Raw genomic sequence first — 26,384 nt, forward strand, 5'->3', positions numbered from 1 at the left:
AGTAAGCAGAATGATTTTCACATCATTTTAAAGAAAAAACTCTAGACTACTAGATCCTGTTTTGAAAAGTCTTGGGAAAACATGTTTAGTATGAGTTTTTTTTACTTATATCAGTCACTTAAAAATTTAGCTTTTTCAAAAACCACGCATAAACATTTTTCTCTCAAAAATACAAACATGTACATACATGTTGATCATATAATATAGAAGCCCAGTTTGTCCTGAACACAGTGTTATAAGACATTTGCCATTATTATGTTTTCAAGCAACTGAAAAAAGCACAAATGTCAGTGCATGTCAAAACTTCTCCATGGCCCTAAAAACCCCTTAGACCCCAGAGGGTTAAGTCAATGTGAAGACGCGTTGACGCATGTCTGGAGGTCCCGCAGCACGGATGAGGCATTTAGCACGGCGCGGAAGACACATTTCCGCCTCATTCGTGCGTCTAGTTCGCGCACATTGAGCGTATGGCACGGTACGCGTGAATGGTGCTTTTGGTGCATTTTGCGTTTGACGCGTGTTTGCGGCTGATGCCTTAGTTGAAAAATTGTAACTTTGGCGGATTTTCGCGCCGTGTTAACCAATCAGGAGCCTGCTTACTGCTGTGGTGGCGGCCAGCCCGGAGTCACTCATTCAACATCAAGAACGCTTGATACTGTCCGTGAGCAGTCACCCGGAGCTATACGACACAAGTTCTTATTTCTATAAAGACAGGAATAAAAAGGACCTCGCTTGAAAGAGTGTCAGTGAGGACATTGGGCAACCTGGTAAGTTGTAATACACATTTCACTTTTGAGTCACATGACGTTTATCAACCCGCGTCGTTTAATTTCCCCCTATAGTAAGGTGATCAAATACAAACCGGTAACTCTCTTGATAAATGCACAATCAACATCAGCCACCCTGCAAACAGACAACCGCATAGCACTTGCCCCTCCCACAAGCAGCAGATTTTGCCTCTGACGCGCATCAAATGCTTGCTTTTTCCGCGCATCTACTTCGCTCTACATGCGCGAATGCATTCAAACTGTTCAAGCGGAAAACTAGTCGCGGTAGACACGATTTTGATGCATGAAACACGGTTGGTGAAAACGCAGCATAAGAGTTTAAATTGATGTGTTGTGGAGAAACAAACCTTTGATAGACTTATCAAGGAAATATTCCTCCAGGGCAGAACTGCCTTGTGTGTCAAACAGACTTTGATTGACACTTGAGGCGGTGAGGATCTCTTCATTGGTCATCTCCATTAGCTCCTCCTCCCTCTCCAAATTGGAAAGGCCAATGAGATCACTGCTATTAAAAAGACTGGCACGGATCTTCTCCACTTGAGCCCGGGCTCTTACCTACAAAGACATAAACAAGAAGAAACTTCCATTTTTAAAATCTAATGAATCTAATATTTTAATAAAATGACATTGCTACTGTTTTTATTTATAAAAGCATCATGTTTAACCATGATAAAATCACTGTTATGCATGCCGTGTCACCTCTATGACAGCGTAGCCTTTAATGGGTCGCGTCACACTGGCACTGACGTCCGGAGAGGCAACGGTATATACAGAACCTCCATCTGAGATGGACGTGGCACCGCTATCCAGCTGCTCGCCAAGACTGCCGAGGCTCCCTTGACTTCCTGTGCTACAGAGGGAAACATCCAGACTCTCCTGACTGGATACTGTGTGAGGATCTGGAGGTCCTTGAGGTTGTAAAAGACCACTTTGGGGAGTTACCGGAGCTAAAAGCGGCTCCTGGTCAATTGGCATGGATGCATCGTGAAGAGAGCTGGAAATCTGACTGGTGGAAGCAGAGGAGCTCATGCTCATCACTGGGGCCACGTTGTTGCTGTTCGGGCTTCCTGTGGTGGAAAGATCTCTCTTTGCGTCTTGGGTAACAGCCAGAGTTTCAGCTTTGGGCTTTTTAGGTTCCTCTTCCTGAACTGGAATAAACATCTCGTCCTTGAAGAGACCACCATGCGCGTTACAGGCCCTTCGGATGGCGTTCCGTACCACGGCTTCCTCCAGGTGAGTCGGGATGCCCGAGAGCACCAGCAAGCGACTGTGAGCGGTGGATCCTACCAGAGCTTGGCAGGCATCTGTAACAGCGTCCCCGGTGACACCCAAGCCCTGCGGGTCTTTGTTAGTTAGATGCCGTAGAATCAAAAGTAAAGTCAAGCCACGGTGGAACCACAGCATGTCCTCCGGCTTCCCTCCGGTTATGTTTAGCAAGGCGTTGTCGCTGTCGGACGGTCTTGTGCCACCGCCGGACCCTTGCTTCCCTGAGACCCGATCGCGCTTCAGCTTTACTTTTTTGCGTTTTGACAGCAAGCTTGGACTCTGCGGTGTCTGTCCTGGGGAGGATGAGGAAGAGGATGAAGAGTCGCTAAAGTTGGCGGTGCCTGTCGACGGGGCTCCCATTCCTGACGCACCCGGCCCTGCGCTCAAAGTCACCTCAGCTACCGCCAGGCACACCTCCATCAGCGCATGAAAGTAGGTCGAAAAGCGGCTCCGCTCGCCAACCAGGGCCACCGCCCCGCCACCACCTGAGGAAGACGTGCAGGAACCGCTTAGCCCCCAGCTTTGAGTCTCGTGATCGTAAAGCTTTCGTAGTTCTGTCTGGAGAACTACGAGCACTGTCAAGCAGGGGTTCAGAAACAGCGTAATGGGGCTGGACAGCGCTGAGGGGCTTTTAAGTCTTTCAAAAGAGTGGATCTTGCGAAGAAGCTCTGCAAGCAAGTGGAAGATCAACTCCTTGATACAAGGAGCAAGATCAGTGGTCCACAGAAGCCCACCTTATGAAGAAAAAAGTAAGTTGATTAATGCAAAGAGATTAACAGTTGGGTGATCTGAACAAACAATATCAGAACATCAAGGTGAAGATGGGAAAGTGGTTCTCACCAAACAACTCAACGACTTGAAGCAGCACAGAGGTGGGTACGGTGTCCAGCTCATCCTCAGAGCGCTCGCTAGCTTCTCCTATACTGTAGGTCAGGAGCTGCTCAGCAAAAGCCATAGCCAATGGAAAGTCAAGTGGCAGAGAATGTAATACCAGCACCGCACCAGGAGGGGGAGACACACCTGTAGAGCATTTTTAAAGACACGGTTCACCTTAAAATAAACGCAATTTACCTCATGTTAAGAAAGTAAGATGTTTTCTTGATGTACCAAGTTTGACGTGCACTTTGTCGGTGGGGATGATGATGCTGGGATACTGGTTGGCTGTGGGAGGAGGTGTAAGTCCTGTGTTGGATGGAGAGGCATCCAGTGGGTAACACACTGCTTCCATTAGATTCAGCTGGCCATTTCGACGCACCTTATGCCCGAGCCCATAAACCATGACACGAGCCCAAGGAGCCTTATACAGAGAGGAACTGTCCAGGGGAAATCAGTTTTATGAGAATAAACATATACATATGAAAGTACATATTTTAAGGGGACATTAACAAGACTTCTTAAAGGAACAGTATGTAGGATTGTGGCCAAAACTGGTATTGCAATCACAAAACTTGTGGCTAAAACTGGTACTGCAATCACACAACTGGTGGCCAGTACACAAAATGACAACATAAACATCAGTTGAGGGCTGCAACTCTACTTTTTAAATGGCAATATCCTGGCCATACCACTGTTGTCAGTAATATAAGTATTTGAAATGAAAATGATTTCTTAATGTCTAGTGACATATCAGGGCCATTTTATGATTAATTTATATAAATTTCTTACATACTGTTCCTTTAAGTAAGGAATAATGGATGACGGGCCATTGAATTATAAGAAAATAATGCACACCAAGGTGGTTATGCGGCACGACGTGAAGTGGAGTGCTGTTACACCGCAGGTGTGCATTATTTTCAAATAATTCAAGGATCGGAGTCAATTATTCCGCTTATACCACGGTTACCACAAACATTGCTCTGGTGCCTATTTTTAAGACATTTGACAAGTTAGGTGTGCGGTTTACAGAAAAATAATCAACACCCATAGAACATTTCTCAGCCAATCAGAATGCAGCATTCAACAGACCCGTGGTATAAGATGTCAAATAAATCTTTGGTGTCCCCATGAGTACGTATGTGAATTTCTAGCTCAAAGTACCATATAGATCAGGGATGGGCGGGTGTCCTGCATAGTTTAGCTCCAACCATAATTAAACACACCTGAAGAAGCCAATTAAGGTCTTACTAGGCACACTAGAAACTTTTAGGCAGGTGTGCTAAGGCAAGTTGGAGCCAAACTCTGCAGGACACCGGCCCCCCAGGACCAAAGCTGCCAATCCCTGATATAGATAAATTATTATAACATGTTAAAATTGCCACTTTGTAGGTGTGATCAAAAATATGCAGTTTGGGGTGTGTCCTTTAAAATGCAAATGAGCTGATAATGTAAACACTGATCACCATAATATTGGTTTGTTAAAATTAAAACTCAATTGTACTGTCAATATTTCCTCTCTCACTCTCTATCTCTGCACGTAATGGCAGTGCTGTGGTTGGATAGTTCAGATTAAGGGGCAGCATTATTATAATAAGATCCCCTTCTGACATCACAAGGGGAGCCAAATTTCGATGAGCTATTTTTTCACATGCTTGCAGAGAATCGTTTACCAAAACTGAGTTACTGGGTTGATCCTTTTTCACATTTTCTAGTTTGATAGAAGCACTGGGGACCCAATTATAGCACTTAAACATGGAAAAAGTCTGATTTTCATGATATGGCCCCTTTAAGCAGCCCAGACAGTTTTGTAAATCAGAATGTAATGCAGCTATTCATCTTGTAGTCTCAATGGAGTTTAACAGATATCGACTCACTCTTTGCGGGAGCCGAGCTGACTCTCTTTACACGAGACGACCACGAAAGCCGCACCAGGGAAGTTGATGTCCATGCTGACCTTTGATTCGCTGATGGGAAACTCTTCCAGTGTGAACTGCTCAGGAGCGCTCTGAACATTCAGTAAGCAAACACAAAATCATCTCATTGCAGAAAACACTTACACGGTCTGATCTGTGATCAGATAAACTTCTAGAATTGAACCAAACTGGAATGAAAATAATATTTAGTCCAGGTGGAGTAAAACGCAAACAGCACACCATGCTATTTCATTGGGATCAGACCTTATCTGAGACAAATATCAGGCACATGTCAGTCTGTACCTGCAGAAAGCAGCAGATTTGTTTGGTGAGCTCCAGAAGACTGTCCTCGCCTTGATGAAGGGCTCGACTGATGGCCACAGTCAGCCATTCACGGATACTCTGAGCGTGACCCTGATAGAAGAGGTCGGTGGGCGAACAGCTCTGACCCTGTAGCTCACGAAGAACAGACTGAGCGAGGAGGATTGAATTACAGCTGATACTTCCATCTGTATACAGACACAAGACAGAGAGAGACTCACACAATGTCTCACAGCATCTAAGACTACGTTCACACTGACATCAAAATCTGATTTTCTGCTTATATGTGACCTATCTCTATCTCTTTGTATGGAATCTGATCTTTTCCATTCTTGATTGAGCCACATCCATATGTGCTTCTGAATCAGATACAGGTCAGATGTTTTGCAATGCGAACAATCATATCAGAATTCATATTAGACTGATATGCGTCACAATTGCAGCAATATGCACCTTATACATGAAAGCCCCTAACACGCAAATAAGTATGTTTGACTTTCCTGATGCATTGTCCAGATGACCAACTCTAGCTCTAGTATGCTCTAGTAATGCTCACATTCACGGAATTGAGATAAAATGGGTCGACCGGCCAGTCTGCACTGACTGTGATCATGTTATGTTGATCATCTTTCCATCATCGTATAAAGCCCTCCCTGACAATTTGATTGGTCCGGCAGTTTTTGTTCCAGTATAGTAGCACCACAATGGAGCAACTGCAGACCGAATTTCCCCAAGCCTACAATGTTGTGGGCGGGGCTAAATTCGGCTAGCACCCAGGCTAGGATTATTCCACTTTAATAAAGAAATCCTGATTATTTAGTTACCCCCATGTCATCCAAGATGTTCATGTCTTTCTTTGTTCAGTTGAAAAGAAATAAAGTCCTTCAAAGGGCTCCAAACGATCCCAACAGAGGCATAAGGGTTCTATCCAGCCAAACCATCATCATTTTCACAAAAAAAAGTACTTTTAAACCACAACTTCTCATCTTGCACTAGCCTTTGATGCGCTAGCGTGACCTTACATATTACATAATCACGTGGAAAGGTCACGCATGACTACCTACCGTACTTCAGTGTTTACAAGTGTGGAGAAAGAGGTGTTGTTGTATGTGGAATGATAATAATTAATGTCTTTGTGTCAGTTTATTGTTTAAAATGGTCCGCAAGTGTGTGTTTCACATATGTAATGCGTGACTTTCCACGTGACTACGCAATACGTAAGGTCGCGCTGGCGCCTCATACGGCTAGTGCAAGACGAGAAATTGTAGTTTGAAAGTGCATGTTTTTTTGGCCAAAAGTGTGTCGCTAAATAAGACCCTTATGCCTCGGTTGGGATCATTTTTGAAGATGCATTGAAACTGTAAACTGTTGAGGTCCACTAAAGTCCAATATATTGAGAAGAATCCTGAGATGTTTAACTCAAAAAAATTTATTTCTTCTCGACTGAACAAACAAAGACAAAAATCCTGGATGACATGGGGGCGAGCAAATCATCGGGACCCCTTAAATAAAAGTGGAATAATGCTTTCAAACCCCCGTTTAAGCATCAGCGATGTTGCTTAAATTAAGCTTGTACAAACACAAAGACAACAAATGATCACATTTTAATTTATGCAAGTTCTAGAGCTAAAAGAATAAAAGTTTTTGTTTTCATATTAAATGTGTGTACTGTGTATAATAATTATGTATAGAAAAATGCACAAACATGCATGCAAAATTTTAAGAAAAATATAATAAATATTTATGTTTATATATGATATAAATTATATGTAAATATAAAAATGTACATACACATACAAATATTTCTTAAATATATCCATGCATGTCACAACTAATCGCAGCTCTAGTGTTCACTAGAATATTTGTATGACTTCACCTGGTAGAGGCGGAGCCAGCAGCTGATTGGACAATAGTTGCAGGTGCTCAAGGGTGATGTCACGTACAGCAGGGATGTGGAAGAGTCGTGTGAATGTGTGAGGACTCTTTGGGGCAAAGATGTTGAGCAAAGCCATGCGACAGTAGAGACGCGCAAGAGCGCTTTCACATCGCAGCAGTTCCCTAAACACACATAGGAAATAAACATTTGTTGTTGACTTGTGACTCATAAGTGTGTGTGATAAGCACTCTTATGTCCTTGGACATGATTTGATTTATTACAGACTGTACAGAGAAACATTTATATATGCGTGTTACCTGTGGATCTGTATGTTGCTGCTGTCTAGAGACACCAGGCCATTTGCCGCAGCTCTGCGTGAACCTGCCGGTGGTCTCTCCAGCATCTCAATGGGGTACCAGTACCGGACTAACACACCCTCACTTCGCAGGTATGTCTCCACCTGGACCAGTTCATTTGACTGAATACACACAGATCAGGTTATTTCAAATAACAAACTCAAAACGTCCAAATACACTATGGCAGTAAGACTTAAGGTTATAGAAATAACAGCACAATGCAAATATTGTAAAAACTGAGGGTCATTTTCTTGTGTCTCCCATAATGCATCTCTCTGATCTAAACAATGTTGTTAAATAGAGATGAGGCAGAAAACTCACAGAGTCGACATCCAGCACGACTCCATGCAAACTGAAGGTCTTCATCATGCCCCGGATGGCAAACTTGGGCAAGGCTGTGCCACCTGTGCTGCAGGTGTTGTTACCCTCTGGACACCGGATGCCCACCGTGAGACCTAATGATGCAACGTGACAACTGTGACTATCCTTAAATGTTTCATTTTACTGTTAGCTTAGCATTAAATTAGAAAGTATCAAAGCATATGTCATCTACAGACAAATGATGCTGAGGCTTTTTGGTTTGTCTCTTAATTTTACAATGACTTTAAGTCAATTGGTTATTTTTAGAGATTATTAAGACTGATATCGAATGATACCAATGCACAGATATTATTTGTTTTCAACTGATACTGACTGCGATTATTCAGACTGATATCAGATAATACCGATGCATATATATGTTTTTTGGTAAACTGATACCGACCGCAATCAATCAGACTGATATTGGCCGATAACGATGCACAGAATTTGTTTTTAACCGATACCAATCGCGATTATTCAGACTGATATCGGCCAATACCGATGCGCCAATATTAAATTTTTTTCAACCTATACTGACCGTGATTATTCAGACTGATATCAGCGCATAGCAGCATACCGATAAATAAAATCAAAATCCACTGATACCAATCGCAATTATTTAGACTGATACAGCCGATACCGATAGTTTGATTATATTAACTTAAATTAACTACATTTTGAAGATTCATATATTAAACAATAATATTGAACATGTTTCTTTACATTCTCTAAACACAGAGCACAAATTCATTGCATTTTCCTGTTCTCTTTTGATTGACAGGATATATCGGCCATGACTATTGACTGTTTTTAACCTATTGGCCGATAGCCGATAATGTGATTTCTTTTTTAATCGATCAATAGACGGTTTCATCGAACACACGTGATGCACGTCTGGATCCGAACTTCACTTCCGGTTTCGTTTTTTTAATGGTCTGACTAATTACTAAACTGATCTCTTGAACAAATGCCTCGTCGAAAATAACAGATGTTTTGGTTTCTTTTGCTTGTTATATAAATAAACTACGTTTAAAGAACTTTGTTGTTATTTATTCTTAGTGGAGTTTACTGGAAGTTCATGCAGGCCGCGACAGCCGCTTGTTTATGTTGTTACTGCTGAAACGGTCTATACAGATTATTGGCCGATATATCGGTGCATCTCTAGTTATTTTTAGTGGCAGTATTCTTCTCAATTTCACACAGGTGTCCTTTCAAAACTTTTTAAGATTTAGAACAAACAGAAAAGTCCAGACACAACGTAATGTTTTCGTGTGCCGTCACACAGACCTTTGCGGACTTTGTCGATGGTGAACTTATTGGCCTCATCTTTGATGTCCTCGATTGTTGGAAGGTAAAGATCACGAGGAACTCCACCGTTCTCCTCGTATAAGAACTCCACAGTCTGACGTGCAATGTCAACCATACCTGCACATAAATCAAAATGATTTCAGACACCCGACTAGTTAGGAAATAACAGAGAAAAGCCCTCCGTGGTGAAACACTAACCCAGCTGCAGAGCTCCTTTGATCTGATCCAGACCGGACTTCCTCTCCGCCTCATTCCTGAAACGACGCCGAATGGTTGGGAAAACTTTGGTTTCCCAGGCTTTCACTAACAAGGCATAATGATCCTCCTTTATAAAGGGAAAGAGACAATGAACACACGAGACAGAGACATACACAGAAAGATAACGGATAAATGACTATTTAGGTATTGTGGCCTGTGCAATTTATTAATTCACATTCATTCATAATTAGTTAATTAGTATACATTCACAATTATTTAGCAAAAATTAATATTACAGTGTTTAAGGACTATGTGATTAGACTTTATTTGCTCTTGTATACACGTTTGATTTATTATCATGAGTCTATTATTTATGTAAATAGAGTTCTGGATACCCTGGGAACATCTTCATCATCTTCATCGTCACTGTCATCATCAGCAGCGGGTGGAGGATGAGTATTCGGTCCTGACACCACCAGATTCTCATAGCTCAGCTCTACCTTATAGTGGCAAGATGCATCCGTGTTGTACTCTGAAAACATAACAAAAAATACATCTCTTGATTGATGTAATAAATAAATGTGGAAAAACACACTTCCATGTTCCTCACAGAACTCTTTCAACAGCTACAGAAAGTTGAAATGCAAGTACTGTGTCTTTGGTGCTTACTTGAAATCTGTGTTTTTGGACTACAGAAAAAAATCATACATGTCGTCTTTTAAGAAAAGTTGAGACTCACGCTGTTGTGCTGTGACAACCGAAGCGATTCGACACGGAGGCCCGTGAGAGCCTGTGTCAGATGCCACGCTGGTCCCAGCATCATTGTCGCTGTCTGATGCCATGGCAAAGGGTAAAGCCTCAAAATTGGCACTGATTTCTTCTGAAAGGTCCATGCAGAGATCGGCGGCATTGCGGTGTGCCTGCCCCTCCGCGTACGCAAACAAACGGCAGCCAAAGTTGGCATGAATCTTCGTATTCTGAAAAATATGATACGACAATGTTTAAAAAAAGCATCAAATTTAGCATTGTATCAAATTTTCTTTTACATTTATGAAAAAAATTAAGAACAACAAATACCACACATACACAATAATCACATAAGCTTTAATCAAATAATAGGCTATAAAACATTTACATTTTTATATTATAATATTTTCTATATTATATATTATTATATACATGATCTATATTATTATTATATAGAGAATATTATACATTATTATATACCTACATATTTTATATTCTACACATATAAAGAAGATGTGCGTAATGACAAATCTTCACGCTTTCCTTCCTCACTTTTTAAAAGTGTCTGCTTATTGCATAACGTAAACGTTATGTAAATGTAATAAAAAGCCCAAACATCAGAGCGTCTCTGTCATATTAATTAAAAGCACTGGCTTCCTTCAGCAACAGCTAAACCTCCTAAATCAAAAACAGAATATTACAGGTAATAAACATGATCATGGATTTCTTTTCTAGATCTTTTGCTTTGGTGACAAACTGCTCTAAAATGTTCTGTGGACCAGCACTGCACTGCGGAAAGCCTTTATATGGAGCTGGTTTGGGCGTGGTTTATGCAAATTGCCAACCTCGTGCACGCGGTCGCTCATCTAAGACACTCCAAATTCACTAACGTAAGAACAATTATAAGAAGAAACTCATGTGCGTACACACGTGTTGTAAACAAAGTAGAAAGTTTTCGTGAGAAGTTCAAGCGTGCGTATAAATTAGAGCTGCAACTAACAACTATTTCTTCTGTCGACTAATCTAGCGATTATTTTTCCGATTAGTCGACTACTCTAACGACTATTTTTTATTATTAATATAGTGTTCTTTTTTTTTATTAGCTATTTAATCTGTTGGATAATCTGTTTTTCTACTCTCTGTCTGATCTGACAGTCATTGTTTGTTTTATTGTATTTTAACACAACTGAATGCTATTTTCACATATTATCAAACATATAGGGGCGGTTTCCCAGACAGGGATTAGACTAGTCCTAGACTAAAATAAATATAAGAGCTGTCCAAACTGAAAACATCTTTCACTGACATATCTTTAAATACATCAGTGCCTTTAGTTTGGCCTCAAAACGCACACAAGTAATGTTTTTAGTAAGGCATGTTTGTTAAACTAATTATATTTCCTAATTAAACTAAGGTTTAGTCCTGGCTTAAGCTAATATCTGTCCAGGAAACCACCCCAAAGACTATTAAAATAGTGACTAAACATGACCCAATAACCTTGTGTTTAATCCAACCAGCTGTTACTTTAACTACTAAATTACTAAAATCTCGATTTATAAACGAGACATCGCAGACAATTCGGCGCAAATTAAAAAATTGACATTACACGGAGTTACTACAGAAGGCATGCGCGGGCACAGGAGAGAGAGAGCTCGCGCACAAGCACATAGAGAACCAGTGTGTGTGGGAAAACACTGCTAACCTTTCATGATAAACTCGAATCAGTCGTCTTCTCTGCCAGTAACATCTGACGTTTACGTGAAAATGCAAGTACACAGAGGAATCCGCATGGAAAACACAGCCAACTTATAATTCTTGACTCAGTGTCAAGTGTGAGAGGCGCTGTCGAGGGGCTTCACACAAAGAGAGAGAGAGCGCGCGCGCACAAGAGAGGCACCACCGAGTGCTCACAACAATAAATGACGCCGTTTAAATGAAAATAAAAATGTACATTTTGCGGCCATTGTTGATTTTGTGGCGCACACAAACAAATCAATGTTTGGAAAACACTGTCAGGAGCAGAAGCCGCCATTAAGCGAGATGAATGTAAACATCGTGACGCGTCGACGCATTTTACGCATGTCAATGTATTTTCGTAGTCGACGTAATCGATGACCTCGACGCGTCGTTGCAGCACTAGTATAAATATGAATTATTAGTGAATGAGACCCATTGTCCCCTTATAAAAAGTGAATACAGTTTGTGAATTTCCTAAGATATACAAACCTTGAAAGTTTCTCTTTGTTCATCAACTAACCTTTTTCTGAATGTGGACGACAGGCCACATGCCTCCAGCTACATCCTCCAGGTAAGGTGTGAGACGCTGACCGCAGTAAGTAAAATACACCCTCCCCTTAGGTGGCTGTCCAGGAGGGGGCGGCGTTCCTTCCAAACGTTCCCAACCTATACCCGCAACATCACCTGTGCAAAAAACAGAAGAAGCTGTTTATACAAAAGATATGGTCTTTGAACCTTTGAACGTCAACACAGAATCCTGACAATCAAAATGATAATCAATATCCGATCTTACCAGGAAGTAAAGCTACATCCAGCCTTACACTCTTCCACTGTAGCAAACTGGAACCATTATAGTGTACAGCTCTACCATTACTGAGAGAGAAAGAGAGATATGAGAGATATTGAGTTAGGACAGGAGAGGAAAAGACAACACAGTGAAAAAATTAAAGGATGAATGTAGTACTTGTGGAAGAGACAGGTGCCCACAGGATTGGTCCAAGCCCCGTCTCTCTTCTCTGCCTCTGGGGAGAATCCAAATGAAACTATAGGACCGCTATCATCCTCAGAATCTCCGTAAGAAATTATCTCAATCTCCCAGTAAAACGAAGGAGCCTGGAAACCATACACAGACAGAACATACAGGCTTCAGACATGATTTTTTGCTACATTATTTTAAAGATGACAAAATACTGGTTAAATGAAAAGTCTATGTCTCATCTTAATAATCATAAATGAAGTCTTATTTCTAGTCACCTGAACTGGCACAGGTGAGGTGGCGTAGATGAACGTTCCTCTGGGAAGTCCTCCACCTGCGCTAGGATCGGCCAGGAAGGTAACAGAGGTCAAGTGTGATGAGAACATACAGGCACGTACTGGCGGGAAGACGCGTGATGGACACCATGTGATCTCCTTCGGCTGGAGAGAAAGAGAGAAACGGGGCGAGAGTATTAGTAATAATATAACTGGTCTGTTTATGTTAGTTTATTCTTAACACCCTTCCAGCATCTATTGCTATGTTTATGGCAAAAACTGGTTAATATAGAGCAGTGGTTCTCAACTCCAGTCCTCGGGCCCCCCCTCCCAGAATGTTTTAGATATCACCTGAATGTTGATTGAAAAATGTTTGAAACGTTTCCTTAATTAACACACTAACAAGCTGATGAACTGAATCAAGTGTTTTATATATGGAGACATCTAAAATGTTCTGGGAGGGGGGCCCGAGGACTGGAGTTGAGAACCACTGATATAGAGTACACGCAAGTCATGTTGGGAAAGGACAATTTCACATCTGCAATTGTGTCTTTGGATTGTGGAAGAAAGCAGAATACTGGAATGTGTTCAAAAGAGTATTAAAAGGAATGTAATAGTTTTATTTATTTTATTTTTTGTTGCTTGTTGGCTGCTGTGCTCTGACGTTTAACTGACCTGACGTTGATCCGTCTGTAGGGGAGGTGGTGGAGGACGAGCGCAGTCTCGATACAGCATTCGAACCCTCTCACATTGAGCCTCGACCACGCACAGGCGCTCTCCTACACGCAAACAAACCATTACATGTGTAGTAGAGGTCGACCGACAGTGGATTTTACCGATAACTACGTTGGTGCGTACTTGCCGATAACCGATTAATCGACCGATACTGGATAAAACAACCATAACACTCAAAGTAAAACAGTAACGAAATGTATAACAAAAGTACTGAACCATGAAAATGCGCTAAATGAAACAAATGTGTAAATACTCCCACGGGTAACATTGAAATTACATGAATGTATATGTGTAGTCTTGTACTTATTTGCTTCTGTTTTAACAAAGATGTATTGCAGTAAGTGATGATGAAAAAGAACTGAAATCAGATTTGTATTTGTTGGGGATGTTAATGTAGCTGACAGCTGCATATAGTTCGCTTTCTCTCTTTAAATATGCAGCTTAGCTGGCTAAATCATGGATAAAAGTAGCCAGCTGGATAAACTAACGTAAATAGATCATAAAATAATCATGACATTAAACCAATATTTTTGTTTGAGGTACTACTAATATTAATGTGCTGTCAGCCTTGACCACAAACTGCCAGTCCCTCATCTAGTCAGCAAATTCATTACTTTCTAATGATACGAAGCAACAAACTATCAGTGCCGATTAATCTGCAACACCGATTAATCTGCAACACCGATTCATCTGCAACGCCGATTAATCTGCAACGCCGATTAATCTGCAACGCCGATTAATCTGCAACGCCGATTAATCTGCAACGCCGATTAATCTGCAACGCCGATTAATCTGCAACGCCGATTAATCTGCAACGCCGATTAATCTGCAACACCGATTAATCTGCAACACCGATTAATCTGCAACACCGATTAATCTGCAACACCGATTAATCTGCAAAAAGACAATTATTTTGTCTTCCTCTAATGTGTAGCTGATGGATGAACAGGTCTCAATGATGTGTTATACAGGTGAGTGATTACCTGGGCTGCACTCTTGAGCTATCAGATTAAGAACCTCCACGGCTGCAGGACATTGTTGAATAAACTCCTCACAGAATGAGCTGTCCTCCAGTAACTGTGCCATCACCAGACACGCCCTGAATATAAGTCAATACACAACCACAGCATCACTATAATGTGACATATAAAGTGATATTATATCTGTACACACCTGAGGAAACATTACTTAGACTCTTTTCAAAAACGACAGACAGGTAATTATTACAAAAATAGTTTATCAGTGTTGAGCTCCTCCTTTCACTGATCACGAGATTAAGTTTCCGACTGTGTATTAAAGTTTGTGTAAAATGAAGTGAGAGTGCTGCTATAAAACGCATTGTGAATCTGACCTGGTTCTGATCTCGGCCAGAAGACGAACCACAGCCATGACTGGACTAGACCCGTCTCCAGACGCAGGTAGGGATGTGTGTATGGACAGACTGCCCTCCTGTGGCAGCAGCATGGACTGAACGGCCTGAACCACCTTCTCTGTGATGGACAGCTTGTGTAGCGGCAGAGCCTTCAAACAATAGAGGTAGCGTTTCATTTTTAAACGGGTCTAACAGTGAAAAAACACTCAAATTCTCAATCTCATAGATATGTATAAATTAAATAACATGAAATGTTAACTCTTTGCGCGACATTGACGAATTAACTCGTCAATTAAGAGTTAAACTTTTGTGAAAATCATAAAATAAAATGCTGGCGCTGGTTGGCAACTTAAAAAAAACACGCTGGCGGAGAAAGAGTTAATATAAGCACTGGAGATGTGCTTACCTCCGAGCGGGGAGTACAAAGTCGAGAGATCGGTACAGTCAGCACATCAGATGCTTGGCTTGAGCGCCGATACTCGCAGGATGGAAACTTGACTGTGGCGATGCCTTCCTGTTCATTGATGGATATGACCACGCCAACACTGTCCAACACACCTGTACCAACCACCTGCCACACAGACCAGAGATGTACAGGACACAATGACAACATAAAGAAATGCATAATAACTGTGTGACTTACAAACACAAAGCAATATTGAATGAAATCATAATGTTACCTGGACTTCTGAACCGATCTTTATGGTTTCCTTGAATCCACCCAAGGCACAGAGAGCCGCCACAGCCTGTCGGCCAATCGCCTGCAGCTTAGCCAACTTCCTCCCACTGCTGTTGCCATTCTCCAGAATACTCTCTGCATACTTTCCCAACTGAGGAATAAACATCAGAGCCCTGGACAATACCTAAAAGAGAGAGAGATAGTATGGTGTGAACACAAAGACTTTACAGGTCTTTATAGACTTTAAACCAGTGGTCTCCAACATGGTGCCTGCACGGATTCTGTGAGTTGCCCACCAAACCACATTCCATTAATGGGTGATTCTCACGAAACCATTGAAACACCACGGCACTAATGATTTTAGCTTTAAAATGTGTAATATAGTAACATTAAAAAGCATCAGAATTAACACAATACTGTGTTCTACCTTGCACAATGTGTGATTTCAACATAAGAATTTATAATTGTAAATTTTATCTCATTTTCTGCTGAAATTCTCATTACCGCAATGTGTCCGGCTGTGTTTGAACATGCGTTATGTTGTAATTTAAACAAATTAACACAAAAATATTAAGAAAAAAATAAATGGATGTTTTGCTAGACTACTTTAGATGACAGAAAAAATATTTACTGAATATTCATGTATAATAATAATGAAGAAAAATTAGGAAAATGATGTGTCCACGCCTGATGTTCTCATCCTCCGCAACACTTTTTGAGAACAGTTTAAGCACACATACAGAATTTTAATAAAGTTTTAATAAAGTTACTTCAAGATGGCTACCAGGTAAGATCATTTTTTTACAGTTAATTTGAAATATTGTCTTGTCAGAATGCTTACACGACATTTTGATTATCATTACCGCAACAAATGCTTATTAAATGTTAATTTAATTAATAGAAACATAATACTTTGATTTTAAATGCATGTGCAGAATCTCCAAATTATGTTCTTTCAGGTTTGTCATGTCATTTTGAAAATATGTCAGTGTTGATGTTTTCTGACTGTTGTGGTAATGAGATTTTTTAGGACTAATTTTTAAAATTATGTTACAAAAAGTGTTAAATGATAAGTAAAAGTTTTTAAATTACTCCATTTACTCCAGACTTTGTTTTTCAATGTCTGGTGGGAAAAAAAAGTAAATTTAAGCAATTTTTACATTTTCATGCTTGACATTTTTAAAACCAAGTTTAGCCTCAATTTTAATATTTATTTATTACACATTTTTAAATTAGCCTGGCTTCTTTTATTCATGTTTTAAAACATTTTAGCAGTAATAATAATGCAGTGGCAGTAATTTATTAATGTGCAGCAAACCGTTGACACCTAGTGGCCGTTGTTGGTAAAACCACTTAAATGTAAACTGCTATAACTATTTTTTTATTTAATATTTTTCACCTCCAGCTACTTCCATAAAAACATCAAAGTGTCTTATTTAAAACAGGACCAAGATTAGGCTTCAAGACAAAAAAAATGCCAAAGTTATATTTATTGGAAGGTGTACATCATCTTTTTACCCCCAACCCAAAAGAGCTGCACCAGTCAAGAGGTTAAATAATGATAAAACATATCGACAAGTGAATTAAAACTAAAAGGTTTGGAGTAGACTATATCAAAAAAGTAGTATAGCCCTTGCTCACAAAAAGTTTAAAGATCCCTGCTCTAAACCAATTAAAATACTACACTAAAACTGGTTTAATTTAGTTTCAACATAGTATCAAACATGACATCATTACTCACTTTCTCTGCAGTGCTGGTCCATATCTGAGCCGTGTTGGACTCGGGTGCCGTCAGGAGACTGTGCAGAAGAGCGATGACCTCAGCTGCCATGCTGTTAGCCACGTGACCGCTGATGAAGGGCCGTACCGGATCTGATCTGTGTGTGAGAGCGATTGATTAGAAATTTTAGCAGAAATGTAATGTCTGAATGGACGTGAGATCCAGGATGATCCTAAACTCAACACTTGTCTGATCGAGCCAGTTCAGCGTTTCTTTCTCTGCACACTGTAGACTGGGCCGTTTTCTTCTTGTCTCCTGTGGTTGATCCTCCAGTGTTCTCTTGAGTGCTGCTCTCCACCGGAGGTCCCACACTCACTATTAGTCCAGACTGAGCCCACTTATTAGCTTTACGGAGAGCAGAAGAGGCTTCCTCTGTGATGACCTCACAGCAGCCGCTCTGAAACCATTAGCAGCGGGACACCAGAGTTTTAGGATATTTTACATGACAATCACGGTTTAGGACAGTGTATGCATGGATTTGTTAAGGATAGCACACACTAACGGTACATTCACATGGGGCCTAAGCGTTAACGCTTGACAAAAGGCTTGTCTGAAGCATGACCAACAGCCAATCACAGTGGCCGCAACACATGCTACGATCTTGCATAAACATAACTGGCTGGTTCGCACTAGGGTTATTTGCATAAGGCAATCTGATTGGCTGACGCTTACAGAAATGTTCAACTTCTGCCACGAGCAACAGCAGTGACGCGATGTTGACGGTCGGATCCACTATTCAGTTCGGCAACGCATGATGTCACCCATTAAAAGGCTGAGAAGTGTTAATGCTTTCGCACCGTGTGAATGTAAAAGATCATTTCCCCTCTTATGACAATCCTAGGTAAAATACAGATCGTCTTTGTGACTGTATTGATTATCTTATCTGATTTTCTTGTTGTATGTGGTGTGTTAAAAGGCAACTGAATCTGCTCAGAAGCACAAGACAATGGGACATCCCAAGATTTCCTGATTGTGGTCCTAGCTTAAAGGGGTCATAGCGTGAAAATCTGACTTTTTCCCATGTTTAAGTGCTATAATTGGGTCCCCAGTGCAAGAAAAGAAACAGTAACTTTGTTTAGACAAACCATTTTCTGCAAGCACGTGAAAAATTTGGTCATTCAGATTTTGCCTGTTTTGTGACGTAGGTAGCAAGTCTTTTTAAAATAATACTGGCCCTTAATCTAACCACAGCACTGCCATTTAGTGCAGAATGAGATAGAGAGAAAATATTGGACAGTACAACTGAGTTTCAATTTTAATAAACCACCATTATGGCGATCAATGTTTGCATTTCATCAGTTTATTTGCATTTAAAGGTGCAGTGTGTAAATTTTAGCGGCATCTAGTGGTGAGGTTTCAAATTGCAACCAACAGCTCAGTCCACGGCTCTTCCCTCACTTTTGAAACGCATAGAGAAGCTACGGTAGCCACCATAGGACAACACATCATCGGCAGAGACAACTTTAAGTTTGTCCGTTAAGGGCTTCTGTAGAAACATGTCGGCACAAAATGGCGACTTCCATGTAGGGGGACCCTCGGTGTATGTAGATAAAAACGTCTCAATCTAAGTTAATAAAAACAATACAGTTAATAATGAAAGGTCTTTATACACCACTGATAATATAGTTGTGCATACTATATTGCATTTCTGTCAAGGGATTCTTCTAAAACTTACAAACTGCACCTTTAAAGCAACACTAAAGACTTATTGCTCTTTGCTCCCCCTACAGGTTAGAAGCGTAATTGTTCATTGCCACTGTCGTAAATACTGCAGCATAGCTGGCTCTGATTGGATTGTAGGTCTGCCGTAAAGCAAGTTTTTGTAGTTTTCACTCGAACTACAGGTGCGGAAACTTCTTTAGTGCGGTTTTGGTCGATAGAGGGCTGCAAAGAGAATGTGAAAGTGCCATTCACCCTGTTTTGAGTGGATGAACCACTGAAACTTTTTTGGAAACGTTATTTTAAGGTAAAAAAACCTCTTTGGTGTTGCTTTAAAAAGACACACCCATAAACGGCACATTTTTGCTTACACCTACAAAGTGGCAATTTTAACATGCCATAATAAATTATCTGTGGGGTATTTTGAGCTAAAACGTCACATACGTCCTCTGGGAACACCAACGACTTATTTCACATAGTAAAAAAATCTTATAATATGACCCCTTTAAATCTCTGTTGTTTATGGTGTTTTGTGTGGTGTGAGTTCAGTATCATGATTGGTTGATTATAGACATGAATGAAGGACACAAGACTCTGAACAGACAGCTAAGAGCTACAGGTCGGCGCTGACCTTCGTCATGTCTCGATCCATCTTCACCACCTTCTCCATGTTTGCCCCAGTACCCAGACGGAACGGCCGTCCCTCCGAACTGCTGCGAGGTGTCAAGCAAACATTGAGGTTACAATCAGACCTTTTCCAAAAAAATGAATCTGTGCAGAAGCTGTGAATCTGTGTTTTTACCTCAGTAAGGGTTGAAGCACCTCATGGGATGACTGGTCTTCTCTCTTATGGATGAAAATGGAAAGTTTGCCATCTACCGCCTCGCCCTCTTCACCAGCATCTCTGTCGGTCTTGGCGCTGCTCTTGGGGCAGGAACGGGTAAGACTGGTGTCTGGCTCAGAGGCACTGGGGGACAACAGTGTCTGACAGCCTAAATGTGGACACGAATATTGCATTGGGTTTTATTTGAATACAGATAATACTGCCTTTACAAATGTCTGTCCAGAAAACACCAAATCATCAGTATCTTGTTTGCATGATGATGTGATTTTTTTACGAGTCAAGGTCAATAACTCAGTTTAATGCACCCAAAAGAGACTCTTAAGTGATCTTAAAAATCCACTTTTGCTTTTACCAGGCACCACGTAGTCTGCCAGTTTGGCCAGCAGCAGAGAGGCGATGCGGAAAGCTGGATCGCTGGCATCTTGCTGTTCGGCATCCAGGGCATTTGTGGAGTAGCTCCAGGAGGGAAGTGCAACATTCCCACAATCCTCCACACTCATGAGCGGCAGGGCGGCGCGACACAGCTGCAGGATTATCAGAACCAGCTTGGGCGACGGCCGCTGATCCAGGAGCAGTGAGAGAAGCTTGGACACGCAGGCAGGTTGACTTAGAATAGTCTTGCCGATGTGACTCCTTGGAAGAAGAAGATATTAAAGCGATGAAGTTAATAAAATACATTTAGATGTTCACTGCGTAATAGCAGCATTACCTGGACAGATCGTTGAGTAAACTAAGGACATCCTGCAGGGCGTCATTTCCCGCCGCCTGGTTCCCACAGCAGTCCGTCGCTCGAGCCAGGTGATTTGTTAATAAGCTAGACACCTGACGTGCCAGTCCAGAATGCACTGCGTCTGTTGAGCCTCCTGTTTAACAGCACCATAAGACTTTTATTGCAGTAAGCATAAACAAACATTTGAAAGTGACAAGCTTGTCAAGTATGCAATTTTCCTCACCTTCCACTTTCTCCCACTCAATGCAGCGGTTGGCGAGCACCTGAAATGCGGCCCAAGCCATAGCAGCTACTTTCTGTTTTTTGGTTTGTTTTTCATTGGAGCTGCAGTCTCTTTGACTGCTCAGACTACACAATCTGTCCATCAGCTGAACCAAACCGCTGCGGACGAGACACTGCTCCTCACTCCTGCAGACAAAACCACTCTCATTTAAACACTCCACTCATCATCTGAGGTAGCATTATCAGTTCTTCATCAGACAATTGTTATTAAAATATTATTTAAATGCATTTATGTTTAGTATATCTTTCATTTGTTTTATTGTCAAAAAAAAAAATCAGCGTTATGTGGTCTGACAAGTTGGGCTCCAACTAAAGATTATTATTTCAAAATCGATTGTTTTTCGATTAATCGACTAATCGAAGAAAAACTGAAATATTTACTATATAATTAGAGTTTTTCACTTATTATAGCTAAATGAGGCACTAAATTAGGTTATTTACGTGTACGCACGTGTACTTTTGATATTTTAAGCCTTAAAGGCGGAGTGCACAAAGCAAATTTCAAATGTTTGAAAGCCAGTGTTGACATTTGAAATCTCCTAAACAATCACGCCCCTACCCCAATAGAATATGGACCTTCTTTTGATACCCCCCCCTCCACACATGTGCAACACAGGCAACGATGTCGGTTAGAAGACACGCCCCTTACTGCTGATTGGCTACAAGTGTGTTTTGGTAGTTGGCCCGACTCCCTTTTCCAAAGCGTTTTTCAGAAATTGTGCACTCCGCCTTCAAATTTAATTTTAATTTAGAATTAACATTAATAAAAAAATCCATATGATATGAAAATGATATACATGCGTTGTTACAGTAATAAAAACCTGGATTTCTCCCTTACTTTAAAACAGATGCTTAGTTTGTGATTCACTACTGTTTTATGAAAACCCAAAAACAATTAAACAAATACAAACTCACGTATATTAAAGGATGAAATGAAACCTTTATTTACCAGGGTTCATTTGTGCTTTTGCTTCCGTCATTGTCCTGTCAGGGTTGCCAGATCCGCGTAACAAAACCAGCCCAATGGCCATTCAAAATGAATCCAAAAGCATTCCAATGACTATTCACAGCCAAAATACCAACAACTAATGAACCAAATCCTGCCATCTCTAACCCGCAGAAACAGTTTGACAGTAACCTAATTGAGAACTCCACTAAAAGGGCGCGGACCTGGCAACAATGCCTTGCCTCGTGCGGTGAGAAAAAGAAGCGCCTAATAAACATGCAACTCTATAAAGAAACACCTGACTTTAATTATATGCATGCATCTTTAATTAGTTTTACTGTCAAAAATTACATCGTTATGTGGTCTGACAGGTAGGGCTCCAACTAGTATAAATTGTCATAGTCAATTAATCAGGAAAAAAAACAATCGCCCAATTAATCACTTAATTATCGACGGTGGTGCGGGAGCATGTAATCAATAATTAAATTTGTTGACAAATTTCATAATTTATTATTATTAAAGGGATTAATTTAATAATACCCTCTGATTTACAGTTTACCATAAACACAAATGTTTCAAAACCTTCAACAAAAACTTGCTCCGCCTTTAAAGTCTTGCACATCTGTACACTTATTACATTCTCCACCATTGAGCTTTGCGTTTTTTTTTTTATTGTTACTCATGTAAAAGCTGTTTGCGTTGTTTGCACACATGCACGTTTTGTAATCTTGTTTAAAGATTTTTTTACAAAAGAAAAATAATTATCTATACATTTTCTAAAAATGTATATGATTGCCTTTAAGGAGAACATAAGCGTAAAGCTAACAGACCTGATGTAAAAGCCACTATACATCTATTTTGATTACATGCTGTGAGATCTGAAGTAAAGCACTTGCCTGGTATATGGGATGGTGCAGAGCAAGCCGATGCTGTTGGCACAGGCGATGGGATAGCGGGCACACAGAGACACAACTGATGTCATGGTTTCTCCAAAAGCCTCTTGAACCTGCTCCATCATACCCCCGCAGGTCAATTCCTCGATTCTACAAACACACAAACATTTAAACTTTGTGTATTTATGCATCTTTAGTGTAACTATAGTAATGAGGTGTAATGCTCTGATTTTAATGTACCTGGGCCCGCCCTGCAGCACCATGGTAACAGGCCCAACCAGGTGTGTGACTCCTCCCACACGGACGGCAGCAGTGAGGAGCTCTCTCATGTGAACCAGAGCCTGTTTGCGTGTGCGACCCCTGCGCCAGCGCGTCTGAGCGGCCGACAGGAAGCTGCTGCTGGACACCTGCGATCAGTGATGCTCAACATTAACACACGTGCACAGTACAGAAAGATCAGTCGGTAATTCAGATAATATGACACAACAAAATTGCATGCAGGGATCTCACGGCCTGATCTGGAGAAGTCCCGATGAAAGCGAAGAGTTGACCCAACAGAACGCTGTATGTGGTCTTATCTTTGCCATCTTCAATGGCCAGACTCTGAAGAAGTGTGAAGGAACTACTCCTGTGGCTGGAGGGATGAAGACGCCTCCTTACAAAAAGAAAAAAACAACAGAGCCGATGTACAAAGCTGCATGTACAAGTGATACCGTATCTGATGTGCTGTCACATGATTCTTTTATATCAGCTTAACAAATGAATCATCCTATTAAAATGTAGACTTCCAAACTATTGTTACTTGATAACACTGAGTGTTCACCTCTGAGCTCCGTGTGTGAACTCCACGTCACTGTTAGCGATCATCTCCAGATCTGAGGGTGCAGACATGCTGCGCAGGAACACAGGCTGCTTCGTCACAGGAAGTATCGATTTAGCGTCTGATACAGATTTGGAGGCTGTAAGGGAAAGCACATGGCATTAATCACAAGTGTACGTCTGCGCAGGTGTGTGCAGGTGTAAACGTGCAGGTGAGTCACCTGGAGCACATGTTGGTGTGGAAGACAGACTTTTGCACTGTGGTGCTATGGTCACATGTAACAGCAGCTCCGATCGGTTGTTCAAGCTTTTTATAAGCGCTTTAGTTTTAGCCAGCGGAACGGATGTTTTCTGTTGTGTGGTGTTCGCCTCGTGGAAGAACTTCTCTCTGTACAAATGAAACATGACTTCAGTTTCCGTTCAACACAGCTTTAACCATTTACACTCACCTAAAGGATTATTAGGAACACCATACTAATACTGTGTTTGACCCCCTTTCACCTTCAGAACTGCCTTAATTATACATGGCATTGATTCAACAAGGTGCTGAAAGCATTCTTTAGAAATGTTGGCTAATATTGATAGGATAACATCTTGCAGTTGATGGAGATTTGTGGGATGCACATCCAGGGCATGAAGCTCCCGTTCCACCACATCCCAAAGATGCTCTATTGGGTTGAGATCTGGTGACTGTGGGGACCATTTTAGTACAGTGAACTCATTGTCATGTTCAAGAAACCAGTTTGAAATGATTCGAGCTTTGTGAGGATTAGTACATGGTGGTCATAAAGGGATGGACATGGTCAGAAACAATGCTCAGGTAGGCCGTGGCATTTAAACAATGCCCAGTTGGCACTAAGGGGCCAAGAAAACATCCCCCACACCATTACGCCACCAGCAGCAGCCTCCACAGTGCTAACAAGGCATGATGGATCCATGTTCTCATTCTGTTTACGCCAAATTCTGACTCTACCATCTGAATGTCTCAACAGAAATCGATACTCATCAGACCAGGCAACATTTTTCCAGTCTTCAACTGTCCAATTTTGGTGAGCTCGTGCAAATTGTAGCCTTTTTTTCCTATTTGTAGTGGAGATGAGTGATACCCGGTGGGGTCTTCTGCTGTTGTAGCCCATCCGCCTCAAGGTTGTGCGTGTTGTGGCTTCACAAATGCTTTGCTGCATACCTCGGTTGTAACGAGTGGTTATTTCAGTCAAAGTTGCTCTTCTATTAGCTTGAATCAGTCGGCTCATTCTCCTCTGACCTCTAGCATCAACAAGGCATTTTCGCTCACAGGACTGCCACATACTGGATGTTTTTCCCTTTTCACACACTATTCTTTGTAAACCCTTGAAATGGTTGTGCGTGAAAATCCCAGTAACTGAGCAGATTGTAAAATACTCAAACCAACAACCATGCCACGCCCAAAATTGCTTAAATTATCTTTCTTTCCCATTCTGACATTCAGTTTGGAGTTCAGGAGATTGTCTTGACCAGGACCACACCCCTAAATGCATTGAAGCAACTGCCATGTGATTGGTTGATTAGATAATTGCATTAATGAGAAATTGAACAACTGTTCCTAATAATCCTTTAGGTGAGTGTAGTTTACGGATTCACAACAAACCTCAAAGCCGTCACGCCGTTCTCCGGGTCTGTGCAGTCCAGCGGCACCTCCTTCAGAGAACACAGAAGCTCCAGCTCCTTTATTTTGTTCTGTTGTAAAAAAACACACAAAATCAATTATTTACACAAGAAACAATCTACGGCAACAAGCGAGTCTTTTAAAACCAAATCCAGAGCATGACATTACCAACAATCACAGCAAAAGCTTTTATTAGATATTGATCAGTTCTTGCCTCATAGAAGTGGTAGTCATGAAAGAAAGGCGCGTTGTTCTCAAGTTTCCCCTGATGAGCTTCATCCACCTCATTCTGCCACTTCTGCTCCAGCTCAGCAACAGTCTGATACACACATAAATACACACATGTGTGATGAACACTAATACACACACATTGATAAACACACACACACACACACACACACAAATCATACCTGTAACTGTCTCTCCATGGCATTGATCTTCTTGAAGGTCTCGGCCATGATCTTGCATAGCAGGTTGTGCTCCTCTCTGTGCATTTCTCTGTACTGGAAGTTCATCAGCGACTGGAGGGCATCTACCAGACCCAAATGCTTGATGACACATGACACGATGACTTCCTCCATGACATCAGGACGGATCACTTCCCTGATAGCAACAGATACAGACACACAACTTTACACTCATACACAAAACCTTTGTTGGCTTATCATTAATGTGTAGAATCTGTCTTGTGCTTACTTGATGCTGGGCCGGAACTGAGGACGGGCCCTGCCGGATAGCTCCCTGAGACGACCCATAATGCCCGGCGGCAAGTGTATGCGGGGCAGTTCACAGCTGGTCCCTGGCGCGAGGCCGGGCGGAGGTACGAGGATGTCTGATGGATAGGTGAACTCTCTCTCCTCGTCGATGGTTAAGGGGAGTGGAGACGGGGAGGGCGTGAGGGCAGGAGATATGGCACCATTTGCTTCAACCTGCCACTGACACCTAAAAGATCAAAGAGCACAATCAGATTTTACTGTACGTGAATACTAATGAGACTAATATG

At 41.3% G+C, this 26,384-nt stretch overlaps 1 protein-coding gene across 1 annotated transcript in view; it reads right to left on the reverse strand.

The window, feature by feature from the left end:
* The window catches only part of LOC129453399 (probable E3 ubiquitin-protein ligase HECTD4), a 73,127-nt gene that overhangs the window by 12,199 nt on the left and 34,544 nt on the right, over window positions 1–26,384 (reverse strand). The window contains exons 25-62 of the mRNA XM_073859600.1: window positions 26,078–26,323; window positions 25,792–25,984; window positions 25,596–25,700; window positions 25,364–25,452; window positions 23,958–24,124; window positions 23,741–23,876; window positions 23,428–23,572; window positions 23,158–23,324; window positions 22,921–23,067; window positions 21,020–21,204; window positions 20,776–20,929; window positions 20,419–20,699; window positions 20,025–20,214; window positions 19,854–19,935; window positions 17,747–17,960; window positions 17,525–17,655; window positions 15,785–15,967; window positions 15,511–15,675; window positions 15,084–15,253; window positions 14,716–14,831; window positions 13,673–13,776; window positions 13,001–13,162; window positions 12,711–12,859; window positions 12,540–12,619; window positions 12,267–12,430; window positions 10,002–10,239; window positions 9,658–9,794; window positions 9,263–9,389; window positions 9,044–9,181; window positions 7,718–7,851; window positions 7,358–7,518; window positions 7,041–7,222; window positions 5,147–5,352; window positions 4,805–4,935; window positions 3,162–3,367; window positions 2,895–3,074; window positions 1,488–2,788; window positions 1,136–1,343 (exon numbers count right to left, since the gene is read on the reverse strand). Of these exons, the coding sequence (XP_073715701.1) occupies window positions 1,136–1,343; window positions 1,488–2,788; window positions 2,895–3,074; window positions 3,162–3,367; window positions 4,805–4,935; window positions 5,147–5,352; window positions 7,041–7,222; window positions 7,358–7,518; window positions 7,718–7,851; window positions 9,044–9,181; window positions 9,263–9,389; window positions 9,658–9,794; window positions 10,002–10,239; window positions 12,267–12,430; window positions 12,540–12,619; window positions 12,711–12,859; window positions 13,001–13,162; window positions 13,673–13,776; window positions 14,716–14,831; window positions 15,084–15,253; window positions 15,511–15,675; window positions 15,785–15,967; window positions 17,525–17,655; window positions 17,747–17,960; window positions 19,854–19,935; window positions 20,025–20,214; window positions 20,419–20,699; window positions 20,776–20,929; window positions 21,020–21,204; window positions 22,921–23,067; window positions 23,158–23,324; window positions 23,428–23,572; window positions 23,741–23,876; window positions 23,958–24,124; window positions 25,364–25,452; window positions 25,596–25,700; window positions 25,792–25,984; window positions 26,078–26,323 (7,274 nt within the window). The remainder of the gene's footprint in view (window positions 1–1,135; window positions 1,344–1,487; window positions 2,789–2,894; window positions 3,075–3,161; window positions 3,368–4,804; window positions 4,936–5,146; window positions 5,353–7,040; window positions 7,223–7,357; window positions 7,519–7,717; window positions 7,852–9,043; window positions 9,182–9,262; window positions 9,390–9,657; window positions 9,795–10,001; window positions 10,240–12,266; window positions 12,431–12,539; window positions 12,620–12,710; window positions 12,860–13,000; window positions 13,163–13,672; window positions 13,777–14,715; window positions 14,832–15,083; window positions 15,254–15,510; window positions 15,676–15,784; window positions 15,968–17,524; window positions 17,656–17,746; window positions 17,961–19,853; window positions 19,936–20,024; window positions 20,215–20,418; window positions 20,700–20,775; window positions 20,930–21,019; window positions 21,205–22,920; window positions 23,068–23,157; window positions 23,325–23,427; window positions 23,573–23,740; window positions 23,877–23,957; window positions 24,125–25,363; window positions 25,453–25,595; window positions 25,701–25,791; window positions 25,985–26,077; window positions 26,324–26,384) is intronic.

This window comes from Misgurnus anguillicaudatus, chromosome 21, assembly GCF_027580225.2.
Source record: "Misgurnus anguillicaudatus chromosome 21, ASM2758022v2, whole genome shotgun sequence".
Lineage (NCBI taxonomy): Eukaryota > Metazoa > Chordata > Actinopteri > Cypriniformes > Cobitidae > Misgurnus > Misgurnus anguillicaudatus.